General features: G+C 41.4%; 1 protein-coding gene across 1 annotated transcript in view; it reads right to left on the bottom strand.

Annotated features, from left to right (window-relative positions):
- Positions 1–20,654, bottom strand: part of LOC117831268 (WD repeat-containing protein 70) — a 50,794-nt gene that overhangs the window by 4,066 nt on the left and 26,074 nt on the right. The window contains exons 11-16 of the mRNA XM_034709888.1: positions 12,695–12,794; positions 12,207–12,291; positions 11,978–12,116; positions 5,114–5,214; positions 3,527–3,606; positions 1,987–2,103 (exon numbers count right to left, since the gene is read on the bottom strand). Coding sequence (XP_034565779.1) covers positions 1,987–2,103; positions 3,527–3,606; positions 5,114–5,214; positions 11,978–12,116; positions 12,207–12,291; positions 12,695–12,794 — 622 coding nt within the window. The remainder of the gene's footprint in view (positions 1–1,986; positions 2,104–3,526; positions 3,607–5,113; positions 5,215–11,977; positions 12,117–12,206; positions 12,292–12,694; positions 12,795–20,654) is intronic.

Consider the following 20,654-nt stretch of genomic DNA (forward strand, 5'->3'; position numbering starts at 1 on the left):
CCTCGGGACACAGTGACTGAAGGTCTTGACATCAACACACATGCCAGAGTACAGGACCAATACATTTAATGTTTTCTAGTAAGGAAATAATCTTTGAAACCACAAGTAGCTAACTTAGCATTGTGTTATTGGGTTGTTTGTGTACAGATTCACTAAAACAGATAAAGCACATTATTTGGCGAGTCTTAAAAGGTTTTAGAAGATTAGTCAAACATCTTTGTCATAAATAATACAATAAAGGCAGTATGATCAGCTGATATTCTTTGTTACATTGCATCAACAAAGAGAATATTTTTAGACAATCCTACTATTTCCCTTTAACATACTGGAATGGGCTTTTTTTTAAACAAGGTGTATTTACTAAAACTATGAGCAAAACAACAAAGAGGAGCTTTGTGTAGCTACATAAAGGTTACACTGGTCTGTGCTGTGGTTCCAGTACCTTTTGTTGGCTGTATTTGACTACACTTAATGGAGCTTTTGGACAAAAAAAACATCTAGCTCTCCAAAAAGAACATTATTACGCCTGTCTTAAAAGATCAAGGAATAAGACGTATGCATACATGTGCACACACATAAATATGCATTTCTAAACACAGAGGGATTTCCTGCTGCAGTCGTGAGTTTGGAGGTTGTTTAGGCGATTGTGAGGCACCTTGTTTCCATTGCTTGTAAGCATGGAGCCAACCACCAAACATTACCTTGCACTTATGCAAAGGCATTCTGCTCAGAGGATAAACAATATAAAGACAGCCTGTCATCTGAAAACCACTGAGCTGCTGTCAAGTAGTCAAACTTATTTTTATGAAATAGAGCTTCAAGTTTACTTGCAGACTATTGTCTGTCTCTTCCCATAGCTCTGACACACTACATGTTTTTATGCTTATATACAAAACCAAGCTGCTGTAATGAATCCTAACTGATGTCATAAAGCGGAGTGGTGTTTGTATCTGTAAGGTCTCTATTATGTAAGGAGAGTTTTACTTACAGAATTTAAAAAGTAATATAAACATAGAAACACTAATATGATAAATGGACGACTGTGACAGATATTAAACCAAAGTGAATCCCAGTTGTGTGCAATGTTATTGTGGGTGAAATATAAAGGAACACACTACCCCCCAAACAGGGGCTTTTCAAGGGGAGATTAACTACACCAGAACTAAATTTAGATCCAATAGTTCCTGCTGTTGAAATGTGCATAGTTCCTCAAAAGGTCCCTAGTTCCTGGGGAAAGTTCCTGTGATAGAAAATGAACCAATAGTATGAAGCATTCGATTTACCTCAGAGGTCTGGTGTGCCTTTCATTCGGAAGTTGTGTTATAAATAGGACATGATCAGACTTTTTTGACTCCCTTATTCAACGTTGGGACTTCTTGTAGGTCTAAGCTCATTGAAAGAGTCTTTCTTCTTAGAGTAAAAAATAAAAACATTTCAACTGTCTTAAGGAAAAGTGAGAGAACATTAAAATGAGTGACAAGAAATTCTGAAACAAAGCAGTGATAAGTGTTGTCTTATTGGAATAAAGTTTTACCCGATCCATGATCATGCACGTTTGGCATCAAGGCATAGGTAAATATACCGACAAGAACGAGGGGCTCCAAAGAAAGTTAAAAATGCATCATTATGTCTCAACAGTTAAGAAATGCGAAGCTGCGATGAGTCTTTGAGTCGATGAGAGGCCGAGTTGGAGCAGTGCTGTTTTAGCACATAACTTCAGCTTGATTGTGCAACACCAAACACATCAACAACTGTGGAATTCTGCATCTGTCTCAAACAGGATCAGTGAAGAACACGACAGAGCCACATTCAAATATCAGCAGAACTGAGCATGTTTGTTGTTGTTCACTAGGTCATTTTAAACTCTGTCTTATCTCACAGGGACATGTTAGTATTTGGGGTATTATTAGAGACCCCCTGATTGGTTAAGGGTGCTGTTTGGGGCTTTTAGAAGCAAACAGAGAGGTAAGGATAAAGGCATTTTACCTGGTCCAGACACAGGAGGCTCTGGTTTGTGGGATTTCTTTGGGTCCAGTCGGTCCTTCTCCAGCTGTTTTCGTGTACTCCGCTGCCGGGCCTCTCTGAACATGGGCAAAGCATGGGCTGGAGACACAAAGGGCAAACAAGGATAATCGAGTTGCTTTGGTAACTCAAACTGCATGATCACAAAACACAGACACACAAATAAGCATGCTGGGCACCTGGCAATATGTTTGTGTTTTTAGCATTGGTACAGTACTCCTGCTCTGCTGCGTGACGACGGCTGACAGGAAGCAGTGTTTTCGTACAGGATACAGTACTACTACAGCGTGCTGCAGTCACACGAAAACACACGCACCTGTTAACCTCAGGTTGCATCCCTCTGTTTGTTTACTTTTTCTAGCATATTGCACTTTAACATATTCATTGTGCAGCACATGTTTACATTCAGACTATCTTTCTGCTACTCTTCACACTTTTGTGAACTCTATCACAATAAAGGCTCGCTGCACTTAAATCCAGGAGTGTGAGTGAGATCATGCGCATGAATGAGTGCCCTCAAAGGTGTGTGAAGGAGAGAGTGTGTGTGTGCTCTGCTCTTATCCTCAGGGGTTACAAAGAGACACTTTAGTAAAGGGTTTGATGAAGTGATTTTCCATTCAGGAGCCCTGTCGCTGCTCACTGGTAATTCTCCTCCCTCCACGCCACATTAAGCAAAAAGGTTACTGTTAACAGATTCCCTCGCTTTTCTCAATGGGCCGTCACTCACTTCCTGTCCCCTCTAATTTTCCAGCGCCGGAGTATCAAATGCGTCACTTGCAGCTTGTGGCAGTCCAATGCCTGCCTACTTCACACCTTGTTGGCGTGACAGTGAAATCACGTGACACAATAAATCAAGTTTGAATTGGGTCCTTGCAGCCAATCGGAGGCGAGGTATCGGCAGCTGCTCCGTTCATCTGGGTTCATGACTTCAGTCTAGGGGCAAGGGTGCGAGGAGCACGCACAGAAGAGATGACACCCTCGTGTGTTGGAGGTGTCACGGCGTGGACCAACAGGAGGAGATCACGCAAGCAGGGGTGGGAGAGCTGGCTGTCCCTTGCGTGATCCAGCGTGACAGGGAGCCACATGGCCGCCGCATGGCTAAGCACTCTGAGGTCGCTGATCTACACATCCACACCCCACTCCATCAGCTAATGGACCTGTGAAAGCTCTGAGTAACTCTGTGACTGCTGGCAAAGTCCCCAGTATGGAATAGAGTGTGTGTTTGAATGTTTCTTTGTGTAAGACTCAAGTAAGAGGCAGCATGTAAACAGGGAGCCAAGGTGGATTACTGTGCTGGCTGGGTTTGAGAAGAGTCGTTCATTTGAATAGCTCTTGAAACTGTTTAATGATTAAAAGCTGGTTCGTGAAACTGCCCATCACGTAGCTCAAGGCAAGAGAGCAGAGAGTTAGAAAATTCATTTTGAGGTAAATTCTGTTATTCCTAGAAGACACAGACGTATTTTGTGAGTGTATTTGTGTCCAAGCGTTCAGGCACAGAACTTACGTGTGATGATGTAATCTTGTGTCAGCGTCTCTGCTTGTTTCTCTTTCCTCTGGCTCTTCACTACACACAGCTTCGCCCCTCTGAAAGAAAGAGTCAGTTGGTTACAAAAGTTCAAGGCTGAGGTATTCCTACCTTTAAATGTAGTCAAATAACTTAAACCTGGGATAGACTAAACGCAATAACAAGTATCTGCAGCAACCAACACTATCATGGCTCTGTTGCTGTTCAGATGTTATTAAAAGTACAACCACTATTCCATAAAAGTTGGGATGCTGTCTAGAAAAACTGAATTTTTAGCAACAAGACTCTCCTACTACTGAGCCATACTGTTGTAACATGTTCAGGGTTTTGTTTGACATTGCCTTACTGAAATATCTAGGGTCTTCCCTTAAAAAATCATTATCTGTATGGCAGCATATGTTGCTCCAAAATCTTTCTATATTGTTCAGCATTTAAGTTGCCTTCCAGGGCATTGTTGGCCTAGTGGTCTAAGTGTGTGCCCAATATACAGAGGCTATTGCCCTCGCCGCAGAGGTCGTAGGTTGGATTCCAGCCTAGCTCATTCACCGCATGTCTTCCCCCGCTCTCTACTCCCAATGATTATTGTCTATCTTCAGCTGTCCTATCCATTAAAGGCAAAAGTGTCCCCAAAAAACTTTAAAAAATAATAAAGTTGTCTTACAAGATGTATAAGTTATGTTTCTAGATCATGTTTATATATGATTTCCTTATTGCAACGTTACATTTGAGCCTGCATTTTAGGATGCAGCAATAAAATATCCACCGACATTGGTTTTTAGAGATTATTTTGAGCTCATGCAGTGATATCCACTACAGAGTCAAGTCTGTTTTTAATGCAGTGCTGCCTGGGAGACAAAAGATCATGGCCATCCAGTATAAGCTTGTGCCTTTTGTACAAAGATGTCTCCAGAGTTCTTTGCAATTCTACTCTGAGGAACAGGATTCTGGATTTTTAAACTGTATTATCATGTATTCTCTCACAGAATGGTGAACCTCTTCCCTTTAAATGACTTTTTCTCTGTCTTCTGATGTTCTGTTTCTCCCGTCTGTCCTATTGTTACTGTTTTTCTCGGCTCTTTTTTATTTAACTGCATTTTTTTTTTGAAGCACTTTGTGACTTTGTTAAGAAAGGTGCAATATAAATAAAGTGTATTATTAATGTTATTATAATTTATAAGTATGCAGACATGTTACTAACATGTTGAAAATCAATGTTATTTGTTTTTGGTTTTTGTATTTTTTTTAAGAATTACACAACTCTTTCTGTGTTTTCTGAAAAAATCATTTCTATTCTTCATTGAAGAATAGATTTTTCAGTGTCCACATCTGATATGTTGTCTGGATTTTTCGTTTTCATGTTGGGTGTAATTGATTTAGAAACAATCAAAATCTTTTTTTTATCAACATTTCCCACAGCCTCTGAACTTTTTGCTGGAATTGGGGTTGTATAACTTGAACACTAAAATAGTTTCATACAGTAATTGTTAGGATACATTCCCTGTTGGTGATAGCTCTTCTGGTTAATTGTTGTCAGTATTCTTTCCTTGAAAAAATAACCATACATACCTGTGACTTTTAACAGGGTCATAGTACACCTTGGCCAGTCCATTCCCAGTCCCCACCATTATCTGGTTTAGTTTTGGATGCCACAAGCAGCGGACAACACTCTAAAAAAACAAACACAGACAAAACAAAATACAGTTAAATGCTTTGTGTAGTGATCGAAGGTGATGCATGAGAGGGAATGAGGTCATATTTTAAAAACAGCAGCCCACAGCACACTGTGAACACCTTACAAAGATGTCTCCTGTTGTCATATTTTATTGTTGAAAGTATTGTGAGTGTGTATCTTAGGTTGGTTGTAGTACAGTGGGGATCAGTCCCAGCGTGCTCTGCTGCTCTAGTTGACTATATTTGGTTGTTGGGATGAGGGCCGGATCCCTCAGTCTCTGTGTGACAGATGGCCCTGCGCCAACAGGCGAATGTGACCACATTTATCCAGAGGTGTGTGTGTGTGTTTGTGAGTACGTGAGTACGTGTGTGTGTGTGTGTGTGTGTGTGTGTGTGTGTGTGTGTGTGTGTGTGTGTGTGTGTGTGTGTGTGTGTGTGTGTGAGAGAGATGGAGACAGAGCAAAAGAGGGGCCGAGGGAGAAATACACACACAGTTGTTGGACAGCGATGAAGGTCCTGTTTTTATTCTGATATGTGAACTACAGTCACACAGCCAGAGTCCCTGCAGGAGTGCTGTCTTCTCTTCATACATTATTAGAGCATCACAAGCTTCTTGGATAACTTGAGTTTCATTGTTAACAAACATCTGAATGTATTTTTAAGCTGTGTATGTTCTGCACTACTATGTATATTTTTCATACAGAAATCGGTTGGCACTTTTTAATGTGGAGCAGAGTGGGCACACTGGGGGGGCATGGGGTGTAGGGCAGGGGCATAGGATGGGGGGTGGGTAGGACAGCGACTGGGACGTCCAGATTCTGTGACGGTGAAAGCTGCTTAGCGTCCAGCTGTTCGGCTTCCCACCAGGATACCAGAGGAAGGAGTCTCAATCACACACACGCAGTGACACACACACGCACACCAGAGGACAGACATATATGAAGAGGAGAAGCCATGCATTCATGTCTGCAAATAACAAATCAGAGCTAGTTGATGATTTTAGATTCAAATATCACAACAAAAACTATGAAGTACAACGTACAGTGATGGTAAAAAGACACAGGCTCAAGGCAGTTTTCAATTAACAATACAATTCAGACACAATTTAAATAAAATCACACAATTTTAGATCAATAGAGTCTAAAATTGTTCAAAATTGTGTTTAAATTCTCCTCAAATCTCATGCATACATATCTCCACTATGAGGCCAGCAGCTGAGTGGTGTAGCTCACAGGACAGATGAGGGTTAATCTGCTCAACCAGATCATGAGCCAGCTGTAACTGATAGAAGGATCTGGAAAATGCTTTTAAGTGGATGTGCTGAGCACGAGCCTCACATATTCCATTCATACATTGAAACAAAGATGATAATGCGTATATATTCATTATTGATTCAGGCAAACATGAATATGTTTACATCGCACGAATGAAATCCCTTTAAAAGCTCTTCTATGGAGGATGCTACTCTCATATACTCCAAAGCTCTTACATGTATCAACATGCACGTGTCAGGAGCAACTACAGTCTACAGATTGTGGATGTGCTTCAGTGTAAACGTGTAATGCGTTATAAATTGCAGTGTCAGAGTTGTCAAAGCAACCCAGACTGTCTTTGCATGCTAGTGAAAGCAGAGGTGACAGTTAGGAATTTGGTTACACTCCACAGGTTCATTCAAAGCGCAAGTAATTCACCCAATACACAGCACAACTACGAAGCATACAGCGACCCAAATCAGGCAGGGAAACCAAAATAAAAGCGACAGCACAGCCAGGTGACTGCGGCCAAGCAAGGTTCGGAAAACAACCTCTTCGGGCCCAAACAAATCATCCTGTCAGCAGTGCAACAAGTCAAACAGAAACGAGCAGAAAGCAGCCCAAAACAGACCGGTTCAGAGGGGCCCCCCTCACCAGCTGGATCCACTGAGAACCCTGAGCCAAGCACAGCTCAGTCCAGTTCCAACAGTAAGGCTGCTTTCCAGATCTTCAGAGCAGCGTGTTTACACTCTAGAAACCCCTGTTTAGGCTTCGTGTCCACACAATTACATCACATCATGGAGAGGGAAACTTTAATCAGGCAGCTCTTCAGTAGCAGCTTCCTATTTCCCATCAGATTAAAATACCAACAACTGATTAGCATAAATAAGACAACAACTAAACAGCCAAAATGTATGCTTGTGATGAAAAATTGTAATGCAGCTCTAATGGGACTCAAGAGTTACAGCTGTGGTCTTTGTTTGGCTGCTGGTGAGTGGATCCAAATGTGTGCTGCTTCTGACAAACTTGGCCACAACGGCAAAATAAAAGCAGAAGGAGAACGGAGAGCTCCTGACTTAGCACCTTTAGCTTACACACTGCTCAGAGTGGGCAATGGTCCGAGACATCTGTAATTAGTATAAACTGCATTTCTGCAACTTTTGGCTTTCAAGTCCTGCAAATTTGCTTGGTATGATACACGAGAAAGAACAAAGTTAAGGCCTCCCGTATAGTTTTGAAGCTTGGCTGTTCTTACAGACGATGAAAGGCGGAACATTTTATCAGAGGCCTCCCTGAGGAGCACTGGAACAGTGAGCAGTTCACTGTATGAGAGCAGTGAAGCACAAAACTGAAGGTGTAACAAAGGCAAATAGAGACCTGTGAAAGGTGAGCCAAACATAGCTTGATGTTGACAAAAACCCTACTATATGCAGGGAAGATAAAATAAATGTACACTACGGCTTATCAATGACTCCTGACATGTACCCTTTAAATACATGACAAACAGAGTGTTGTAGTAAACTGGTGCAGGTTTACTTTCTCCTACGTGTTTGCTACTTTTCTGCATACACACTAGCAGAAAGTGCACAAGAACTGCAGGTTAAAGTTGAATTCCAGCCAACAGTGTATTGTGTTGACAATCAGTTAGCTGTCACCTAGTTTTGATGCACCAAAAGAATCTCAGGTACAAACCAAATTGGCCTAAAACAGCCTTCACTCCCAGGCACACTCCAGAATTCAGCTCTGAGGTTGTGTAGACACTTTAGTCAGAGATGATTGGTGGACCTCCCTTTCAACGTCTGCCTGCTACGCCACTTTGTAAAGACTGCACTTAGATTCTGGGGCCATCCAAGGAGCAGACGGCTGATGTAAACACAGTAAATAGCACATTCATCAGGTTCAGCGAGTGCACGCCAGCTAGAAATAACTGATCTGCTGTGACAGTGAAATCCACTGTAACAAAATTCATCTTTATAAAACAGAGCATAAGGATGTCTTTGCAATGTGGCGTGGGAATTCTGATAATACTCAGGTATCTCAAGGATTGTTGGCTGAAAAACAGAAAGAGGGGCTTTATCCAGGGAGTTTTTAAGAAAACTATCAAATATGATAAAATACTATGAACGGCTCATTTCAAAATGGTGGACAGCCTTGTCATAATCCAAGGGTTCAATCATTTCCAGCAAAAACACAATTTAATAGTCACCAGGAACTGATTAACTGATTAACCCTAACCCAGCTGTTTTAAATACTTGATTCTGATTGGTCAAAACTCCATAACAATGTAATTGATTCTCAACAGCAAAAACAACACCATGGACCACCTGATCATTCACGTAATATCGAACCAATTCACGGAGAGGAGTCTGGCACAATTCACCTCTGCCTGTTGACACTGTGGCAAAAACATCAGCGTCCATTTGCATTGAAAATTGGTCAATATGGTGACAAAAATGTTGGTCTCTCAGGTCGGCCTTGAGAGTCGGACTGAGCCCCAAACATCTCGGAAGCCATCTCTGACCCCAGTTCTCCTCACTCTGTCTGGAAATTGCATAATCAAGTGCTCACTATCTATTATTACTTATTTGATGGCAACTACCATCAAGGGCAGATTGCTGCACAAATTCAAAAGACAGCACGTAATTTCCCTTTGTTTCTTTGCCGACCTAGCAAAACACGCTAACGCACAACGTCTGTGTAAATTAGCTTTAATGATAGCTAGAAACTTGTCTATTTGATGGCTTTAGAGTACAATTGAATTGGCCCTGATTAAAGAACTCCTTCATTGCCTTATAAAATTTGAGAGCTTAATAGTACCAAAAGAAATCATACCAGTTCCAGGGCGATTGGCAGCCTGTACCAGTCTCTAGACTTGCATTGTTTTCCGTGGCACCAGGTTTGATTTTGAAGGAAATCTGCTGGATTTCTGTAAAGTACTGAAAGAGGGCAGACAGGAAGAGGTCTTGCCTCCCTTCCAGTAAAAGTGAGCCGAAGCTTTCAGAGTTTCTCCCGATGGTAGATGATGGAATCAGTGAAAGGCCAATGGAAAAATCACTTCCAAATGTTTACCCTCTTCAGTAAAGTAAAAGAGAAGGAGGAGGTTTTATTAAGTTGTTTACAGACTCTTTGACCCGTAGTGTCTGAGGTCTGTCTTTGATGCTGCCAATGGCGATATCGTCACCAGATTGAAGTGGTTGATTCAAAGAATATTGAAACTCTGCAGGATGCCCTGATATGTGGCGTATGATCATGTCCATGGTTTGGCTTGCAATAATTTTATGAGGATTACCTTTCTCTAAAATTATAACACCTTTTTCAATCTTTAAGAGGCACAATTATCCTGGAAATTCAAAAGTAAAGAGTGTTTTCATCACCGTCCAACAGCAATCTGACATGAGCCCTGGCTATAGAGAGAATAGAAGGCAAGAACAGTGGCAGCATCATTTACACAGCAGGGAGTGTAGAAAATGTGGTTTTAATTTTGAGAAACACTTGCACAAACAATGACAGAGTTTGTTTGTTGTTCCTCCTGAATGAAAGAAGACGGTACACCAAGGCACTGATGATGAAAAATGGTATTCTTAGTTCTTTTAGTCTTCAAAGTATCCAACACAGGAGTCAGTCAATTCAGTTTTAAGGCTGTATCATTCTGTATTCTGAATGGAGATGACTGAGCTGATGGGATTATTTAGATCTCACTGTAAATATCGTGTGAGGAGTCAAAAGCTCGCACTTATTTTAAAAAGTTTGAACTTTAATGACTTAAAAAGTCTCGTTGATGAAGAAATGAATGAATAAATAATGAATAGGCTACACTTTTTTGATTACTATAAGTTGGAATCTCTGTTAAAATAGGTCAGCCTAAAACACAAACCACCCTCCCCTCCCCTCAGTTAGTGCAACTGTGCAGCCGGGTGTGCACTTAGCTCGCAAACCTTGGCACAGCATCGACACTAACAGCAGCTGGCTGGCAGGACAGGGGGGATGCGTAGACACACAAACACAGCTTTTGTCCCTTTCCCCCCTCTTTCCGACATGTCCACTCACAGTGGCTCATGTGAGAGTGTCATGCCTCGGCCAGAGAGACAAAGTTAGAAGCCATTAGCCTCTGTCGGACCTCACTGTTATGACTGTAGATACACAGTGATAAATCTGTTGAAAAGGAGAGGACACAGGAGGAGCAGGAAGACAAAAAAAGCTGTTTTTCTACCACAGACAGCACCTCAGCTCTTTATTTCAGCACCTTATGGCTGCTTGCCCTCACTAAATGGATTTTGGAGAAGGCGAGGATTACTATAATGTACAGTTTTCTAACGTGTTTGACAGTGAGGTGCCTACATGTGAATGGAACATCCTGCTAATTTAATTTCAATGTAAGTCAAAGGCAAAACATATAAAAGCATCAGTAGCTAACATGCCAAAGCTTTGTGGGAAGTACTTGCAGAAAGGAAAGGTCAAATTACTCCACTTTCTCTTCCACTGAAAACACTGCTACTGTCAGTTTTTGAAGCGCACTGCAGGCGGAAGAGCACGTCTGTGTTGCATCTGCAAATAGTGCAAAAACAAACAGGCTTTCTGGGGGCAAAGTGAAGTGCTCAAAAAATCCCAAGTAGAGTGTACACCTAAACGGAGCTGAGTGTGTGGACCTGAGTCTTTCAAAATTGGCTAAATTATGTGGCAGAACTGACCCCCTTCTGCAGAAAACTGTAGCCTAGCTTGTGTGCTGTTTCTCCCTGGAGTTTCTCATGAAAGAGGCCGAGCTGAGTTGCATACGTTGTGGAAAGTAGAATTAGTAGTGACATAAAACTCAAACAACCCCACTTAAAAAAAGCTGAAAAATCCCTTTAATATTCATTGTTAGAATTTAAAGACACAGTGGGCAAATTATTTTGGATGTTTTTGTTATCTTTGTTGAAATTCCATTCAATCAATAGGTCAAATCCTTAAAAGGAAAAGCAAATCATGTCGCTGTTAAGTCATTCTGATCAAACCAAATGGCCTACCTACCATACCAAGTGTACTCTGATATGAGGACCCTACTCCTTAGCAAGCAAGGGAGCTCCACAAGAATGGCTGAAAGGTAGCTTTCTCCCCGGCACTGTTTCAGAAGAGTGACTTCAAGTTGGATCCTTTCTAGCAAAGACTTCAAAGTTCATCAGATACCAGCTACACTGAAGATGTTATCCATCCAAAAGATCCTTTGTAGGGTTAAGTGAGGATCTAGATGAATCTCTGCGCAGCTGTCATGACGAGGCTTTGAACTGCTGCTGTTTCAAACCAACACAAACATTTAAAGGCTGCTGTTGTGTTGGTGGCCAATCAACTTAGAGCATGGAGGACATGCACCTTGTTTTCATTATGTTTTTATTGTTTCATGGTGGAACCTCTTTTGTTTCTTTTCCACTGTGGATCATTTTTGGTTTGTAAGTATCATACCATATCACCCAGCTGAAAAACATCTGGCAAAAAGAGTTGTTGTGGTTGTGGAGATTGTGGCAGAACTTACTGCGTCGGTGACTTCTATTTCATAGACCCTCTGAAAGGAAGCTCGGTCAAAGAAAACCAACTTTCCGCTTCCCTCTTCTTTCTTCACTGACGTCCCCGTTACTATGAGCTTGTCATCTGGGCTGAAGCAGCAATCAGTCCTAACAGGGGAAATTACACACATATAATGTTCCACAAATAATACATGATACTCAAGCAGATCATAACTGAAATGACTGTTTTTGTCTTACATTGAAAAGTAGTTGGTGAGGCCGGTAGCTACATTCACAGGCTTCCTGAAGTTACGAATATCCCACAGCTTCAAGGTGTCATCACCTGTGGACAACAGATAAATCGTTCACTGTTTTATTTACTTTACAGAAAGTCATCACAGTGTAACTGTTATTTACTTTTCGAAGAGTGCTATGTTTTCACGACATCAAAACAATGCTGTAAGAGTTATTTCTCATTTATGTTACAGAAGGACGTCAAGTGAGGCTCTCAGAGAGATTTATTCTTGTTTGTCACCGTGTAAGAAATCTCCTGCCCATCACACCAAACAGAGACTCAAGTTATTTGGAATATAAATCTATTTTATTTAATATTATTTTGGTTGCAGCTCTTGATATCTCTTCTTTAAATCTCCCTTTGAATGAAGGGAGACTTAGATCTAAAAGCAGGGGGTTCTAAGCAGGGCTGTGGATGAATCTGGAGATGGGACTGAGGTGTTTTTCCTTACCTCCACGTGAGGCGAGTGTCATGCCATCGTAGGAAAAGGAGAGGCAGGAGGTTTCTGATCCTGGGATGTGAGCTTGCTTGCAGTGAAACTTTGTGTGCACCTAAGAAGTAAAAGAGAAACAATATATTGGCCAAAAGACTCTGACAGGACACACAGGGTTAAAGCCTATATAAAAAAACAGGTATTAACATGTGACTTACAGACATAATGTGGCTGTGTGAAAATGAAAATGTAAAAAGCATTAAGAGAAAATTGACAAAATGTTGCAAAATCATGTAGTAATCAACATTTAAAAACAAGTTATTAAGTACAGTATGATCCTGACAATTCCAGGTGTTCTCAGCAGCAACAAAAAGACCTTTTCATTCTGCGTCTTCAAAACAACACACGGTTTCCATTTTCTCCTTGAACACCATCAAATATATTCCACTTTAAAGCCCACCACAACTTATGAAATGTCACCAGCTTGTACCCACTTCACTCTTCAGCACGACTCCAGACCACAAAGATTTACCTTGGCAAGCCGAGCCGCCGTGTGGCAGATAGTATTTTGATTTTTCCCTTGCCCCTACCTTGAGCAGCGTTATAATATTCCTACTGGGGACAGCTTACAATCCACTAACCGACATCAGAAATTTTTTTCCCCCTCAGCCTCAGGCTAACATCGTCCTGTTGATTTCTTTTTATCAACCCCACTTAAACAATACTTCTGCCACAACTTTGTCAGCCAGTAGCAAAAATTACAATGTCACATAAAATCTAAATGAAAAGCTGAATAAGGAAATTCTGCTTCTTACAGCACATGTGCAGAACAACAGGAGGCAGCAGTAGTTTAAAGGTGTTGTGAAGAAGCGTTCAAATTAAGTGTTATCCTAGAAGTATTGGTTTAGCAGTGAAAACCATAGTCTCTACTTGAATGGAGGGATAAGAAAGTATTTTTACATGGCAAAGTCAAGTTAATGGTAGGCTGGTCAAAGTAAGGCAAATCCCTTTAAACAACTCTATTTTTTAAGAGTGATGTACACCCAGGTTGTGCTTATGACCCTCATCCAATCTCATGGAAATCATGAAACAAACCTCCCTGAGCGGAAATTGATTAAGAAAAAAGGCCCTTTAGATCAGGGGTCCCCAAACTTTTTAGTCCAATACCCCCAAATTAACAGTGCAAGAGAATGGAGACGGTGAGATATTTCACAGCTGCGTGCAAGAACTAATCGGCCAATCCAAAAAAACTGCATATTAATTTGTATTTAATAAAGCTAGAACTAGAAGCAGCATCATTTCACAAGGGGTCAAATGGCAACAAAGTTAAGATGAAAATCACTGACTTTTTTTAAGCATGGTTTAATCTAAAATGTATTTAAAATTTTTGTACACATTTTACAAAAAAATAATAAATGAAATTTGAAATTATTCTATCCCCCCCCTTTTAAATTTTTTTTGGAATGCATCTTGTGACCCCTCATCAGTGTCTTGCGACGCCCCAGGGACAACACCACTTTGGGAACCACTGCTTTAGATGACAAGTTCAGCTTCAAAGCCCTGCCAGATGGTTTTCTCTACAAGACCAAAGTTATAGTTAGGTACCATTTCCTGTTGATGTGAATTGAGTTACCACTGGGAGAATGTCCATTCAAAGGTACCACCTGCTGGCATGATACAGATATAACTCCTCCTCACCAAAGGCAGGCCAAGCTGGATAGTTTACAATTAAGATGCCTGGAAAACTCTACAAGCAACAAACTTTCACTGCCGATGGCTAAATGGATGGCTCCAGCTTACAGTTAGATTAACGTTGTCGAGGACGAGGGTCTGTTTGAAATTAATTTGCATCTCATTCAATGACTGCCCATATACAGGGCCTTCTAGAGCCACCACTGTAACCAAGATTTGATCAGACCATATCAAGACACTGGCGAGAACCATTTCACATTGTTGATATAGACTTAATAAAAACTGTTTTGAAAAAAAAGGGGGGAAAAAAGGGAAACTTGCGAGTTATCGTGATTCAGGGTTCCCACTCTTTTCCAGAGATCATTTTCCAGGACATTTCCAGGACATTTTCAGTGATGATCAAGCTGGTATGACAGTCTAAATTTAGTTCCTAATTTAGTTCCTAATTTAGTTCCTAATTTAGTTCCTAAATAGTCTAATATGTTCCTCTCAGTGGAAGTCTACATTGAAAGACATGTAGTCTATGGCTACCAATGAAATCATCTCTTACATACTTAAAAATGATGGCAAATTGATAATAGAATAATGCAACCACAGATGTACAGCACTTCACTTTATTAGTGCAACCAAGTAGCAATGATGGGCAACATCTCAGCTTTCTCTTTTCTCAAAAAATATAAAATGAGCTAAGAAAAAAACAAAAGAGCCTGCAAAGGAATCAGGATGCTGCCTTACTGAAATAATTTAATAATAATAATGATCAGAGGATCAGTGCATTAATGACCTAAATAGATCTGAATGACAAAAATGGCCACAAATGTTTCTCAACTCAACTCTGTTTAGTGATGTGTCATGATCAAAAGCTGCGGCTCTGAGAGTCGATGCTTTATAATGAATCAGAAGAGCCGGCTCGCATCAAGAGAGAGCCGGCTCCCAGTTTTTTCCTTTCACTGCTTAGCTCTCATAGAGCTCAGCCCCAGCTCTGCTCACAGCAGAACTTTGTTTTGATTGGTCAGCATGGTGGCCATGTGGCCAATCATATGTGAGGATATAGGATACAGGTGATGGATGGGAGGCTGTGTATCCTGGCTTCATCTGTTCCTTCAGAGAGAGTCTTCTTAAAGACCGGGCAAATACTCACAGAGAGGAGAAATCAGATCAGCCCATCCAAGCTGAGGCATCTGATTTTTCTCAATGCCAACCTGAGGACATTAATAATGTTTGCTTGAGTTTGGTTCTGGTTCTGTTTGCTTGAGTTGGTTCTGGTTCTGTTTCTGTTTGCTCGAGTTTGGTTCTGGTTCTGTTTGCTTGAGTTTGGTTGTGGTTCTGTTTCTGTTTGCTCGAGTTTGGTTCTGGTTATGTTTGCTTGAGTTGGTTCTGGTTCTGTTTCTGTTTACCTGAGTTGGTTCTGGTTCTGTTTGCTTGAGTTCGGTTCTGGTTCTGGTTCTGTTCTGTTTCTGTTCTGGTATGGTTCTGGTTCGGTTCTGTTCTGGTTCGATTCTGGTTCACTTCTCGTTCGGTTCTGGTTCAAGTCTGGTTCGGTTCTGGTACGGTTCTGGTTCTGGTTCGGTTCTGGTACGGTTCTGGTACGGTTCTGTTTTGGTTCTGGTTAGGTTCTGGTTCGGTTCTGATTCGGTTCTGGTATGGTTCTGGTTCGGTTCTGGTTCAGTTCTGCTACGGTTCTGGTTTGGTTCTGGTTCGGTTCTGGTTCGGGTCTGGTTCAGTTCTGGTTTGGTTCTGGTACGGTTCTGGTTCGGTTCAGTTCTGGTTTCGGTTCTGGTTCTAGTTCAGTTCTGGTACGGTTCTGGTTCGGTTCTGGTTCGGGTCTGGTTCGGTTCTGGTTCAGTTCTGGTTCGGTTCTGGTTCAGTTCTGGTAGGGTTCTGGTTGGGTTCTGGTTCGGTTCTGGTTGGGTTCTGGTTGGGTTCTGGTTGGGTTCTGGTTGGGTTCTGGTTCTATTCTGGTTGGGTTCTGGTTGAGTTTGATTCTGGTTATATTTGCATGAGTTTGGTTCTGGTTGTGTTCTGGTTCGGTTCTGGTTTTGTTCTGGTTCTGTTCTGGTTCTGTTCTGGTTGAGTTTGATTCTGGTTCTGTTTGCATAAGTTTGGTTCTGGTTCTGTATGCTTAAGTTTAGTTCTGGTTCTAAACCTAACCCTAATCCTAACCCTAACCCCAACCCTAACCCTAATCACAACCCTAACCCTAATCACAACCCTAACCCTAATCACAACCCTAACCCTAATCCTAACCCTAACCCTAATCACAACCCTAACCCTAATCACAACCCTAACCCTAATCACAACCCTAACCCTAATCCTAACCCTAACCCTAATCACAACCCTAACCCTAATCACAACCCTAACCCTAATCACAACCCCAACCCTAATCATAACCCTAACCCTAACCCCAACCCCAACCCTAACCCTAATCACAACCCTAACCCTAATCACAACCCTAACCCTAATCACAACCCTAACCCTAATCACAACCCTAACCCTAATCACAACCCTAACCCTAATCACAACCCTAACCCTAATCCTAATCACAACCCTAACCCTAACCCTAATCACAACCCTAACCCTAACCCTAATCAGAACCCTAACCCTAACCCTAATCACAACCCTAACCCTAATCACAACCCTAACCCTAACCCTAATCAGAACCCTAACCCTAACCCTAATCACAACCCTAACCCTAATCATAACCCTAACCCTAACCCCAACCCCAACCCTAATCACAACCCTAACCCTAATCACAACCCTAACCCTAATCACAACCCTAACCCTAATCACAACCCTAACCCTAATCACAACCCTAACCCTAATCCTAATCACAACCCTAACCCTAACCCTAATCACAACCCTAACCCCAACCCTAATCACAACCCTAACCCTAACCCCAACCCTAACCCTAATCACAACCCTAACCCAAACCCTAATCACAACCCTAACCCTAACCCCAACCCTAACCCTAATCACAACTCTAACCCTAATCACAACCCTAACCCTAATGATAACCCTAATCACAACCCTAACCCTAACCCTAATCACAACCCCAACCCTAATCCTAACCCTAATCACAACCCTAACCCTTATCACAACCCTAACCCTAATCACAACCCTAACCCTAATCCTAACCCTAATCACAACCCTAACCCTAATCACAACCCTAACCCTAATCACAACCCTAATCATAACCCTAACCCTAACCCCAACCCTAACCCTAATCAAAACCCTAACCCTAATCACAACCCTAACCCTAATCACAACCCTAACCCTAATCCTAATCACAACCCCAACCCTAACCCTAATCACAAACCTAACCCTAATCCTAATCACAACCCTAACCCTAACCCTAATCACAACCCTAACCCTAATCACAACCCTAACCCTAACCCTAATCCCAACCCTAACCCTAATCACAACCCTAACCCTAACCCTAATCACAACCCTAACCCTAACCCCAACCCTAACCCTAATCACAACCCTAACCCTAACCCTAATCACAACCCTAACCCTAACCCCAACCCTAACCCTAATCACAACTCTAACCCTAATCACAACCCTAACCCTAATGATAACCCTAATCACAACCCTAACCCTAACCCTAACCCTAATCACAACCCTAACCCTAATCACAACTCTAACCCTAATCAAAACCCTAACCCTAATGATAACCCTAGAAATTTAGGTAAAATATATGGATACAAAAGATCCTAAATTAAGAGCCGTTCGGGAGTTGAAAGAGCCGGCTCTTCTTTGGGGGCCGAGTCAAAAGAGCCGGCTCTTTGAAAAGAGCCCAACTTCCCATCACTAAAGCACATGCTTACTACCATTTGCACTCTTCGTTGCCCTTGGAACTATTTGTATTGTAAAACGTATCAATGTAAATACTTCAGACCTGTACCATAGTGATAAACAGATAACACTTCGATTTGAATCAAGTAAATACCACTTGTATACTTTAAAACAGAGGGTCATTTCATTACTTGTGGACTCAACATGACAGCATTTATACTTTTCAAGTAATTGATCTTCAACACTTTCAGAAAATTAACAGCAGCAAGACTCACATATCCCTTCGAGCCACCAAATGGTATCATAACAATGGTGTATGCTGTTTTGTAATGACACAGCACAGTTTTATGATTTACTAGAAATGTATTCAAATTATTTCACTGACCCCCACGCTATGGTTCGCAGACCCCCAGGGGTCCCAGGACCCCACTTTGAGAACAACTGAGCTAGAGTACGGTCATTGAGCCAAGTGTACCATAAAACATAAACAATATACCCCCGTTTTCTGTGAATGCATGATTATGAAGTGAAGGAGAAAAGATGTGAAAAAAGTTGCGCAGTGTTGCTGTCTTTTCCAGCACAGCGTGCACTCAACTTTCAATGAATGGGGATGTGTTTTGTTAATAGGGTCAGGTCAAACGCAGCCATGTTGGAATAATTTTCCAGAACTATCTGTGATTTTCCAGGATATTTTACTTTTTTTCTCCCATTTTCCAGGTGTTTTCAAGTACTGGAAAACTGGTCAACTGTTTTCCAGGTTTTCCAGGACGTGTGGGAACCCTGGTGATTAACTATTGAAATTTTGAGAATTATCGCAATCTGATAAGTAAATTGTTTCACAGTTCAAATTCACTCTGGCTCAGTGGTAGAATCGGTCGTCTCTCAATCGAAAGGTTGTGGATTCGAACCCCAGTCCTGCTGTCCACATGCTGAAGTGTCCTTGGGTAACACACTTAACCCCAAACTGCCCCTGGTGCTGTGCCATCTGTATACGAATGGGATTATTTCATTCTGATGGGCTCTATTCAAAGCAGCCTCTGCCATCAGTAAATGGTGTGAATGGATGAAAGTGACATGTTATGTAAAAGCACTTTGAGTGGTCAGAAGACTAGAGAAAGTGCTATATAAACACATTCCATTTACTCTTTATCCTCATGGTGGGTTTCACTTAGCCTGTTTCAGTTGTATGCTGTCTTCTGTGGGTTGAAAAGAGTCTCAACAAGCCTGAGATAGTTAAGTTCTCTATCAATAACTATGATGATAAGCAGGTCTAATAAAAAAATCCTGGATTCAATAATCATTCATGTAAAACTGAAAGAAAATGCATCCTTAACTTCTGTAGCAGTTTGTGATTATCTCATCATGGCTGCAACGCTTCACCAACCAGTCCACTACCCTTAAAAGCAAACAACAGCATACAGCGACAGTCCTTATGAAAATACACCGTACACTAATATCAAGACTTCAAACCCACCCTGGTTCTATTTTCTTCAGTGGTGTTGCTTGTCGTCGTCTCTTTTGGTTATAGTAACAATAAAAGTCTGATGGACCTTTCTGAAAGTTAAAGTCAAGGTCTTCTCCTCCTAATCATGTGGATAATTCTGCCCTCTGAACTATTTCTCTGGCATGTTGGTGTATATGAGAATGTGACCTTACTTAGCGTGGCTGTGATGATCGACATGTTCCACTGAAAACCAAGAAGGCTAAGTGACATTTCTGTGGAGGGTCATTGTATGGAGGTGAGAACAGAGCAAGCTAAAGGGAATGGAATTTCATCTTTGTGTTGTTCATAGAGTAAAACATTGGTTTAAACTGTCACAGGAGAAACAAAAACACTGGTGGCTTTTGGGGGGTATTCTGAAAACCAAGAAAAACAACCACAAAATGCATCCAAAGTACTCATTATCAATTCCTGCTCCTGCAGCTATATCCTTACCCTGCATACAGAAGCATTGAAGCTTCTCTTTTAAACAGCTGTTTCCAAGATGGCCTGCCATTCGATGTACTTTCTCTTTGCTCACTCAGAGCAAGTGGTGTACTACTGTTGTACGGAGAGTGTGTGCCAAGGTCTGCAGCTCTAGGCTGGAAATAACCCAGCTCCACGACTCCCCCCCCACCCTATATCTTTCTCACACGTACACACAAAGAAACCATGGGAAGAAAAGCTCTCTGAAAGAACACTAAAAAATACAGACTGAAAGGTGGAGAAAGGGATAACCTGTAAACCAACACAATAACTTTCGATTCATGCTTTTCTAACCAACAATACCTTTATATTCAAATTGGAAATGTTGAAAATGCAACGTGTTACTGATCATTTGTATATATTTTTTTATTGCCAGCTTGTTGCCTCATATACATTTCATGTGCATTCCTGACCAGTTGTTCTAATTTTTCCTTTGCATGTCAGATATTATCTGTATTGTCTTCTATTTAATCTGGATATCAAGACTGCAGGCAATCTGTCCATTTTTGTCCGCTTTTCTTGGTT

Source organism: Notolabrus celidotus, chromosome 19 (genome assembly GCF_009762535.1).
Source record: "Notolabrus celidotus isolate fNotCel1 chromosome 19, fNotCel1.pri, whole genome shotgun sequence".
NCBI lineage: Eukaryota > Metazoa > Chordata > Actinopteri > Labriformes > Labridae > Notolabrus > Notolabrus celidotus.